General features: G+C 39.1%; 1 protein-coding gene across 1 annotated transcript in view; it reads right to left on the bottom strand.

The window, feature by feature from the left end:
• Positions 1 to 11,935, bottom strand: part of LOC103203337 (Golgi pH regulator-like) — a 35,285-nt gene that overhangs the window by 20,480 nt on the left and 2,870 nt on the right. The window contains 3 exon segments of the mRNA XM_007948325.1: positions 1,821 to 1,901; positions 3,860 to 3,980; positions 11,451 to 11,656. Coding sequence (XP_007946516.1) covers positions 1,821 to 1,901; positions 3,860 to 3,980; positions 11,451 to 11,656 — 408 coding nt within the window.

Here is an 11,935-nt window from a genome sequence, read left to right on the forward strand (position 1 = left end):
AAATTGGTATGAAATTGGTGTTTTAAAGTTGGAAATAGAAATACCATTACATCCAGCAATCCCATTACTAGGCATATATCCTAAAGAAGTAAGAGCGAGGACATAAATAGATACATGCACACTCATGTTCATCATGGCATTATTCACAATAGCAAAGAGATGGAAACAACCTAAGTGCTCACCAACAGAGGAATGGATAACCAAACTACGGTACATACATACAATGGAATACTATACAACACTAAAGAATAAAGCAGAATCTGTGAAACACCGCATAACGTGGATGAACTTGGAGGACGTTACGTTGAGTGAAGTCAGTCAATCACAGAAGGACAAATATTGTATTAGTCCACTACTGTAAAAAATCAAGGACAGGTTTATATATGGAAGGAAACTCTATTAGTTACTAGAGATGGGAGAGAAGAGGAGGGAAAATTACTAGGTAGGTAAGAAACAAATATTGATTTGGGTGAAGGGAAAAGCAATATACCAAAAGTGAGTGACCAACACAAAAAGGAAAAGACAGACACAGAGAGGTACACAAGAGGTACAGACAACAAAGATCAAACCTTTTACATACACAGTATTTCATTACCACTAATAATAAACATTAATCTGTGGGTAGATACACAGGTAGACAAGCTGAATGATCATGTGTGTCTAGGCAAAAGGGACTATATCCACGACCATATATAAGGTTGGCATATTTGTACAGGCTATAAGAATGTCCATATAAATAGAACTAATAGGGGGCAAAGTTATGATAACTTCATAGCCACAAGCAACTACCCAGGGGGAGCAAGTTGTTGGGCCTCTGGGCTCAGGACATGGTCGTGGGGGATATCAAGCTTAACTAGCATAACATATTACCCAAAAATATTGTTTTATATCCCACTTTGTTAAGTAATGACTGGGGTCTTAAAAGCTTGTGGAATCTTAATAAGCTGTGGCCATTGGCCTGTCTGAATCCAGAGTAAATAAGAATGAAAACCAAAGATGCATGGAAATAATCAGTACAAGGTACTAGTGGACTATGAGAACCTCAGCCTACTTGACCCAGAGACCAGAAAAACTAGATGGTGCCTGCTACTATTTTCAACCACTTGGCAAGGGATCAGTGCAGGAGCTCTTGCACAGAGTGGGAGAAAAACGTGGAACAAAACTCATAGAAAAGACCAGCCTTACTGGTTGGATAGGGACTGGTGGCCCCTAGTCACCCTTCGGGCCTGGAATTGAACTCAGTTCCATGGCGTCCAGCCAAACAATAGGCATATAAAGTAAACATTTCCATTAAGTAGGTACATTCCTTAGAACAGTCACTCATGGGAGATAGGAAGGGTAGCATTTGCACAGGGAGATAGCTCAGTGCATAGGAAAAAAGGACAGAGGGAAGAGGTAACCAGAGAGGAACTGGGAAGACAGCTGTGTTACATTATGGGGATTGCAGTCAATCTCATGAAACAAAATGTGTAAGAACTGTTGTATGGAAAATGAATTTGCTCTGCAAACTTTCACCCAAATCACAATAAAAAAAGAAAAAAAATCTAGGATAGGAAATTTTAAAAACATTTAGTGTAGAATGCTTTCAAATATAAAAGTTATTCTAACAGTTCATCTAAAGAAAAAGTATCTAAATTACAGAAATCAGGTTGAATTTGAAAACTTTCTTTCAAACAAGACTAGACACTAAATCTTTGATGGTACTGTATAATAAAAATGAGCAGGATGAAATTCCCTGCCAGGACCAATTCATACTCAAATATTCATGTTGAGAAACTATAACAGAGTCCAAGCTTTTGTTAAATGTGCTCTCATCCTACCTTTTCTTTTTGCTTATGATCATATCCATAGTTTGGAGTAGTCGCCGTTCCAGGGCTAGAATATCTGTGTCAGTCACATTCCTATGAAAAACACGAACAGTTAATAATGTTTTGGGGTCCCATCCTTAAGCATAATGCAAGGCATACAGAGTAATGCATAACCCTCAATTGTTACCCAGCCATTCAAGGGTCTGTCTTTTTAGAGTTATTAAAATAACCATAATCAACTAAAATACTTTTTCTCTCATTTCTTGTAGTTAATATTTCTGGGGGTCTCAGGACACTGAAAGGTGCTTTGCTCTCTTATGGTCTTTCTTGGCTTTGATCCAGTGACATTTAGGATGTATGCTTATGCATACTTTTTTTCCCCCTTTACCATTTGTTTTTTATTGTGGTAAAAATATACATAATAAAACATATGCTGATTCAATAATTACTACATTATTATTCAGTGATATCGATTACATTCTTCATGTTGTTTAAGCACACTTTAAAGTTGGTATTATCTCCTATTATACTACTTTTGGGAGGAACTGATTTGCTGAAGTTGGGATTAGTTCACATTGTTGTCCACTAAAAACGTGCCTTTAAGGGTGTAAGTGTGTTAGGAGGAGGAATTTGGACTGAAACTTGCCTTTTAAAAAATAAACAAATGTAGGGCAAATAACAAGGGCAACCAATATAAACAATTAAGACTTATTTAGAAAGATACTCAGGTCAATGCCTGTTGTAGTTAAAGTAGTGTGTCAACTTGGTTGGGTCGTGGTTTTGAGCGGCTGGGCAGCTGGATGTAGCTATTCCCCATGAGATTGTAATCACCAGCATGGTAGACTCTACTGTGAGCAGCTAGGGAGGTGTATGGCTTTGCTTGGTGTATGGCTTGCTTCTGGTATATAAGGAGAAACTTTGGGAATGGTCTTTAGCTTTTGGCACATTTGGATCTTGTATTTGCCTGAGTCTCAATCTCAGTGGGCTGCCACGTTGACTGCCAATCCTGGGATTGTTCTTGGACTTGAACTAGTGGCCTGCCATTGTCTCCTAATCTTGGGACTGTGCCATTTTACTTGTCAATCTTAGGTTCATTAGCCTTAGCAGCCAGCAGCTGTGTGAGTCAGAAAAAGCCTCCAGCCTAGTGGGCCTAGAATAGCTGGCAGAGCTGAAGCCCAAGGATGAGGGGCATTCACCCAGCTCCTAGAGCTGGCACTTTGAACTGGGACTTCTAGCCTACTAAACTGTAAGAGAATAAATCCCTGTTTGTTAAAGCCATCCACTTATGGTATTTCTGTTATAGCAGCACTAGAGAACCAATACAATGCTCATAGGGACAGAGGAAGAGAAGAATAAAAATGGAGTCTCATAGAGCTAATATTTAAGTATGAATGATGATGGGTATGATATGATGTGGTAGTTATGTTTGTGTGTCAACTTGGCTGGGCCTGGTTGAGTGGCTGGGCAGCTGGTGCTAGTTATTCCCCATAATGAGACTGGCAATCAGCTTCATGATGGGATCTACCACAAGCAGCTGAGTAGCTGCCTTAGGGATGTGGTCTGATTCCCATATATAAGCAGCAGCTTTGGAAATGGTCTCTAGCCTATGGCATGCTTGGACCCTGCATGTAGCCGTGTCGTTGTTCAGGAGCCTGCTGTGCTCTGCCGACCTTGGGACTTTCAGTGGACTTAAATTAATGGCCTGCTGTGTGGTTTGGTAACATTGGGACTGTGCCTTTTTACCTGTCAACCTTGGGTTTGTCAGCCTCAGCAGCCAGCAGCTGTCTGAGTGTAGAAATGCCTCTAGCTCTAGTGGGCCGGGAGCAGGAAGCAGAGCTGGACCCCAAGGTTGAGTGGCTTTCACCCAGACTCTAGAGCCTGGCATTTTGAACTTGGACTTCTAGCCTTCTGAACTGTAAGAGAATAAACTCCTGTTTGTTCAAGCCATCTCATTTGTGGTATATTCTTCTCATAGTGGCACTAGGTAACCAGAACATATGACATATGTATTCAAGAAGGAATGGGAAAAAAAGAGACAAAGTTTTCATTACCTGAGGAAATAGGACATGTAAGTATATGGGCAGTTGACAGCACCAAATCCAGAAAGAAGAGCCATGAGAGTCACCCCTATCACACCTACCCGGCTGATGAGCTGTTCTATAGACAAGATTCCTAAAAACATAAAAGCATATTGATGTTAAGTAATATAGATGAACTGGTTTTTATCTGTTCTATAAAAGGAAACATCATTACAATATCAACAATTACATATAACTACCTCATACAAGCCAATTTTAAACTATTGATGTGTAGATTTTATATAATAAACATAAGTTTATTGATTTTCCTGTTATCCTGCATGCTTTACAATCATCTATTGAGTGATGGTGATAGTAAAATAATAACAGTAATCATAAATATCATTTATTGACTATCTAATCTAGGTAGTGTGAACTGTAACAAAGCAAAGTGCTTTTAGTAGAAGCTTTGGCCAAAAATATTTAGGAACATAAATCTGCTGGAAAAGTATAAACAGCATGGTAAAACTTTGCATTATAGTTACCTTTGATATATATATATATATTTTCCCCTGTGATGTAGTAAATTATGTGTTGTGGCTTTTCTAGCCATAGTCTTAGTAACTCCCACTTTGCCGTGAGCAACTGAGCAGCTGACTGTTAAAGTTATCCACCTGGTGTATTTCTGTTGGAACAGCAGGAAGTAATCTTCTGGGAAGTTCGCTCCCTCTCAGGTGTATAGAATTCTGATGTTGGGATTGGTTAGTTTTGCCACTCTGCCAGGCTTAAAATGAGCCCTCCTGGAGGCAGAAGAGCATTTCTCTGACTGCAGCTGAGAAAGACTCACTGCTGAGAGAGATGTGAGAGACATGTACTGCTGAGAGAGACTGTTGGCTGAGAGAGACTGAGTGTGTTCCTGAGCTTGAATTGTAGCCTGTTGCTTCCCTAATAAACCCCATAATCTGTGAGTTCTGTGATGCCACTGCAGCGAATTATCGAACGCAGCAGAGAGGTGGTGGGTACTGTGGGAAGAATGGTTGGTGTCAAGGTTAGAGGGCTGGAGAGTGGCAGCATGTCTGGCCTCATAGGAGCAGCCATTGGGCTGCTGATGGTGATTTTGTTCTCCTCTTGTGTAGTTAGAGGAGGTCAGAAGATGCTGTCTCCCTGCCCCTTTGGCACCCCCTTAGGTCATAAATGCCTAGTTTATGTTGTAATCTTTTTGTATCTAATAAACACATAATGCAACTAATAAGTGGGCAGAATTTATAGATGAATGGTTAGTGCAAAGGCAAAAACATGAGTTTTAGATGAGCGGATATATTCTAAATATTCATTATTCTCTATCATTTGAGAATGCTGAAAATCAAATCAGTAGTTAAAATAAATGCTGCCGATGATGTATTTGGGATAAATGAGAGAGAGTTATGTTTATAACTCAGGGAGTTTCGAGTCACAGGAAAGACGAATTTGTTTCTACTTGCTCTTTCCCAGGATATAATCAACTTCAGCCATCCACTATGGCCAAAATATCAGAGCTGCCATTAAGGCATTCTGTCAGCTTTGAAATGGAAAATTCCAACATTCTATTTCTGATGGCTCCTATCCTCCCAGTCTCAGAGTCCTTTTGCTCCTTTATTTCCATTACACCTGCTTTAGAGTTCATTGCAACCTCTGGTCCCAATCTTTTGTTTTCCCTAGCTTCCATTTCCTTTTTCACTTAGGTTGGACCTTAGGCTTGCTTACTTCACCTTCCCTCATCAGGAGCTCTGGTAGCATAGTGCCTAAGGCACCTGACTGCTAACCAGAAGGCTGGCGGTTCAAATCCACCAGCCACCCCTCGGAAGGGAAGTTGGGCAATCTACTTCTGTAGTGATACTGCCATAGAAACCCAAGGAGTGGTCACTATGAGTCAGGTCTGACTCAACGGCACATAACAACAATGTCAGCACTTTCAGTTCCCTGTTCTCTTACTTCTGAAACAGTCATTTCACAAACCCCCAAGGGTGGAACAACTAACACCTTATCTTCTCTGTGCCCATCCCTGAGCTGACTAGATCACTAACATTTTAATGTTAAAACGCATTATGATATTGGTGCCATTAGAAATTTATGGTTTCCAATTTCAGTAGAGCTCACAACACTACTAATTCTTCTCTTGCCCTTGATCAGCCATGTCTTCCCATTCCTCTCAGTAACTACTCCTTAAAACCCTTTTTCTTACCCTTGTCATTGAGGAGCCTTGGTGGTGTAATGGTTAAAGTGCTCAGCCACTAACTCAAAGGTTGGTAGTTTGACACCACTAGTCACTCTCTGGAATAAAGATGAGGAAATCTGCTTCCATAAAGATTACAGCCTTGGAAACCCTATGGAGCAGTTCAACTCTGTCCCATAGGGCCATTATGAATCAGAATGGACTTGATGGCAATGAGTTGGTTTAGTTTGTACTTGTCCTTAGCAAATCCTTTTATTATGTAAGAAATAAAATATTAGGTATAAATTACCTTTACTCTATCTAAAAATATCTACATCTGCAATCATCCTTCTAACTTTCTTGCCTCAGGAGAAGATGGTATGTCTCTAATGCTTTCTTCACTTGTACTTTTGATTACTCTTCTTCCATTTACCCCAGAATCTTGCACCATCACCTGTCTTCTCCTTATCTTTAATCTTTCCTTTTTGCTTGCTCATTCTTTCAGTTTCAAGTATTTTTTTCTAAGAAAAAGTCTGTCCTTAGCTTGAGTGTACTTTGAGGTACTAATCCCCCTATTTCCCCTTCTAAAGCTAAGCTTCTCAAAGAGTTTACACTTACTGCCACCTCTACCTCACCTCCCATTCATTGCTCAACTGGCTGCAACCCAGCCTTTATCCTACTTTTCTATACTGAATGAAATTGCTTTCACTCATAATAACAAAAACAAAACAAAAAACAAAAACAAACTCACTGTCATCGAATTGATTCTGACTCAAAGCAACCTCCATTGGGTTTCAGAAGTGGTAAATCTTTATGGAATCTTTCTTCTGTGTAGTGGCTGGTGGGTTTGAACCTCCAACCTTCTAGCAGTCAAATGTCTTAGGCACTGCACCACCAGAGCTCCTTTTCACTTATGATAGTAATGGCGATATAATAGGTAACATTTATTAAGCATCTATTATATACCAGACACTGTTTGAAGCATTAACTCATTTAATCCTTACAACTTTATGAGGCAGCTATTCCTGAAAACCCTGTTAACAGCGGAGGAAACTGAGACACAGAGGTTAACATCTTAGTAAAGGTCACACAACTAATAAGTGGCAGAGTCAGGATTCAAACCCAGACAGACTAGCTCCAGAGTCTGGGCTCTTAACCTTTACCACACTATGGTCATGAATTTTTTCCTATTTGCAAAATTCAATAACATCTTACAATCTTTGTTTTACTTTATCTTTTATGGCACTGAATCCTTTCTGTTTAAATCATTTTTCTTTCTTTCTTTCACAGTACCATTTCCCTAGGCTTCCTTCTCCCACTTGTCTAGTTGCCTTTCCTTGGCCTTTTCTCTGCATGAGCCAGAGTTCTCTTTTTCATTTCAGTCTATACATTTTCCTTGGGCAATCTTGCTCATTCCCCAGCTTCATCAACTGGTACTTAGCTGACAATTTCTAATTGTTTAGATTCTTGGATTCACCACCATGTAGACTGAAAGTCTATACTTTTTTCCTAAGCTCCTCATGTATCCAATTACTTGTGTATCCAATTGCCTAGTAAATATCACCTTGATGGGCATTGGCACCTCCAACTGAACATATCTCAAACTGAAATGATCTTCCCCCTCAACTCTCAACTTGCTCTTTCTTCTGCATTACTTATCGTAGAAAGCGACACTATGAACTATCTAGTCACCAAAATAAAAAATAACTTTATACTCCTAGTCTCCATTCCCTGTCTCATCCTCCATGAATACGCCAAGGTCTTTTCTACCTCAGAATTTCACATGTCTCTTGTACCTTCTTGGTAGGTCTTTCTTTGGTCTTGTCCTTTAAATCTCAATTAAGCATCACTTCTTCAGAAAGACTGACTCTGACCACTTGTACTAAATTTGACATCCTTATCTGCATTATTCTCTATCACAGAAACCTGTTTGCTCCTTCATGACAATGATCACAACTGGTAACTATTAATTTATATATCTACCTCTTCATTATCTAGTCTCACCTTACCACACTATACACTTCAGGATGGCAGAAACCAAATTTGCTTTATTCATGGTTGTATTTTCAGTAAAGTAGGTATGCAATAAATAGTTGTGGAATGCTAAATGAATAGATAAGCCCCATCTAAATTCTGTTGATTTTATTTTCCAAATATCTCTTGAATTTGCATTCCTTTTACAGGAAGGAATAATGCCTTATTGATCTGTTTTCTTACTGCCTGGTACATAGAAGGTGTTCAACAAATGTTTGTTGACTGTGGGTACATAATTATCACCCAATGACAAAAAAAAAATCCAAGGGATTAATAAAGGTTATTAAATATTAATATCTGTCTGTGACTTTTCCAAGACAGACTGCCAGACTTGTCTCCTGAGGCATCAGAGGGTGGGCTCGAATTGTCAACTTTTTGGCTAGTAGTCTATGTATTAGTATTTGCACTACCCAGGGACTACATTATTCCTGTTTACTAGTTAATATATAGAAGGTCAGATGGATAAGGGGGCTTGCAGAAAGTTATCTTACCTTGTGCATCTGCTCACACAGAGTCTTTTTCGTCTTATATTCTTGGCCTCTCTTACTCTTTCCCACTATGGAATGTCTTCAACTTTGCACAGTCAGGCACTGCACATGGAGTACATTTACAGACTTCTTTTTTTTTATTATAGATAAGAATTGGGTCTCATAGTTCTTTGTGGTCTCCACAACAATAAACTATACTGATTGTTTGGACAGTCCTGGGAACACTCTAAGATGGCAGTTTAAGCCAGGCTGTTCTTCAGCCACTGTCTAAACGTTTCTTTCTACTTACTTCCTTTAGAGGATCAAAAAAATTAAGATGACTGAACATTCATACAAAAACTTGAATACCTACTGACTGGTGTACAAAGGAAAGCCTAAAACTGAAACTATCTCCCTAGCTCTTTCCCTCAGCATCCTCTTCAGAATTTTCCCATGGAATTTTGAAAAGGAGATGGATGTGAGGCACAGTAGATGTGATGGTCCTCAGCTTCCCTCTGGCATGGCCTGACTGTGCTGGTCATGTGAGTGGACTGCTTCTGGAGAAAGGTGTCAGAGTCAGGTTTTAGGATAGCATGTGATCTTGTACTGCCACTGGCAGAAGCCCTGGAATGATTCAGGTGGGTCTTTTTATCCTCTTCTTCCTCACTCCCAACATCACAAACAAATTTGTCTCTATAGGCTTATTTGAAATAGGTTTATACAAGAGCTATAAATCAGGGGTCTCTTTACTCCAAATCTTTCCCAATGAGCATGCTGGCACATTAGAAAATACTATAAAAGCAGAATGTTTTAGAATGTGTTTAGGTAACACTTGCCTTAAATTCTTGAACCTATCTAACACTTCCAAACCAAACTCAACCCACTGCCATTGAGTCGATTCCAACTCATAGCAACGCCTATTGGTTTCCCAGGCTATAAATCTTTACAGGAGTAGATAGCATCATCTTCCTCCCATGCATGGAGCAGTCGGTGGGTTTGAACCACCAACCTTCTGGTTAGTAGCCCAATGCCTTACCCACTATGCCACTATGCTCCTTATCTAATACCTCAGAGGGTCTCGAAAAAAATTTTTTTTTTCCCATTTACTGATTAATAAACATGTAATAAGTACTTGTTATGTGCCAGGTTTCATGCTAGATACTAGGGACATAAAGATAATTAAGATGTAGTTTAGTAGCTTATAGGTTAGTGGAAAGTCAGAAAAAGAAACAAGTAATTGTTTCATAGGTGATACAAGTACATCCAGGTGGGAGCAATTAATATCTTTTATTAATGGCCAAAGAAGCCCTAGGGTGTTGCAGTTAAAGCACTCAGGTATTTACTAAAAAGTTGGCTGTTTGAGCTCACTAGCTGCACCACATGAGAAAGATGTGGCAGTCTGTTTCCATAAAGATTACAGCCTTGGAAACTCTATGGGGCAGTTCTACTCTGTCCTATAGTATCATTATGAGCCAAAATCAACTTCATTTTTTTTTGTGTGTGTGCGCTGGGTGGCACAAATGGTTTGTGCTCATCTACTGCTGGTACAAGTAGTTTGCTTGCAATCAGCTGCTAACCTAAAATTCAAACCCACCTGATGGCTCTGTGGAAGAAAGAAAGGCCTGATGAACTGCACCATAAAGATTACAGTCAAGAAAACTCTACGGAACAGTTAGTTCTACTCTATAACACATAGGGTTACCATGAGTTAGAATCCACTTCAACAGCAATTGACAAGAGACAATTCATTTAAAATTCATGCTAATCACCCTGTGACATGTCTTCTTGTACTAGAGTTTGGAAAGCTAAAAGCTATTTTTCCCAGACTTCCTTGCTGCTAAGGTTCTTGCAGTTAAGTTTCATTAAACTGATATGCCCTTGTGAGACCTCAAAGGCAGAAGTGAATAATGTGGGGTGGTGACAGCATCTGGGAGCTGGAACAGCTGAAGCAGAGGTTCTACTGTCTGGTCCCTGATGTCACAGGTCTAGAGTGGCAGGTAACGACTTCAGTGGGGTCTGTGGTAGTTAAGTATGGTGGCATGGTTGAGTGTTTCTCTTCACTGCTTTTCTAGAAATCTATGAATTGCCTAATGAAAGCTTGGTATCCCTGCCTTCTTACACATTCTGTAAATTGCCTAATACCCTGTAATAAGTGACTTTCTACTTTAGGTAGAGTAGATTTTTTTCTGTAGTGACAGCAAGATAAGAAAATGAATATACATATATATGTATGTGTGTGTGTATTTAACTGCAATATGGAAGCAGCAATAAATTTCAACAGGCAGACTCTCTCTAATCTATTTTAGAAAGATTCATTTATATTTCTGAAGTAGTTCTGGAAATATATTAGCTGAGGATTCTTATTCATTGTTTTTAGCATGGAAATTAGGGTTCTGCCCATGACTTGTTCTTATATTTAAAATGAAGTTGTTGTGAGATGAGAGATTGATTTCTGGAAAGTTTTAATCTATTTTTTGTGAGTGTTTTATGGCTCCTCTCCTTCCCCACATACACACACTCCCATAAAGATGATATTTATCATCACTTGACCTGTGGTCATTTACCTTTTAGGTCACAGACCCTTTTGGGGATCTGATAAGAGCTTATAGCTATCTTATTCCAAATGCATGTACAAATATATTCACATAATTCTGTATATAATATCAGGAGGCTTAAGGATACCCTCTCTGACCTTACTCTCCTAAAGTTTATTACTAATACAAGGTCAAAAACTCTTGCTCTAGAACAAGAGAAGTCTATTCCAAAATCAGCAATTGATCCTTCCTAGGATGAAGGAGAAAATTTTATTCTAAAACAGATTTTTTTTTTTAGAGAAATAACTTGCTGTTCTAGGACCCGAAATCAGAAGTTTTAAAATAGTTTTTCAAAATTAGAAAATTAAACAACTCCCTTTTCCCTGCCACATACTTACCATGTTTTGGGCTGAGAATGGGAAATGGATCCCCTAGTTTCCAGAAGAAATACATGAAGGTCAACCATAAGAGACAGGAAAAAAGCAGTCGCTGTTTGTGCACTAAGATAGAAATAAGACTGTTAAGGAAAATAGATCTATGTTACAGAGCTTGCTCTACTTAAAAATATAGGAACACACAAATTAATATTTGACTAGTTTGTTCACTTGGCAAATAAATAATGGGACAACAAAATTTTTAGTGAAAGCATCCTTACTACTATAAGTGAAGTTGAGATGTGGGTTAAGTTAAGGAGACATAAAGGTAGTAGAAACAGAAATAAATCCAAGGCAGGATAACTAAACCCCATCATTCATTCAATAAATATTTGTGTGTCAACCTTTTTAAGATACTATATGTGAGGTGGGAGCTCTGGTAGCATAGTGGCTAAAGCACTTGACTGCTAACCAGAAGGCTGGCGGTTCAAACCCACCAGCCACTCCTC

This window comes from Orycteropus afer, unplaced genomic scaffold (genome assembly GCF_000298275.1).
Source record: "Orycteropus afer afer isolate SDZICR_OR568_19922 unplaced genomic scaffold, OryAfe1.0 scaffold00010, whole genome shotgun sequence".
Classification (NCBI taxonomy): Eukaryota; Metazoa; Chordata; class Mammalia; order Tubulidentata; family Orycteropodidae; genus Orycteropus; species Orycteropus afer.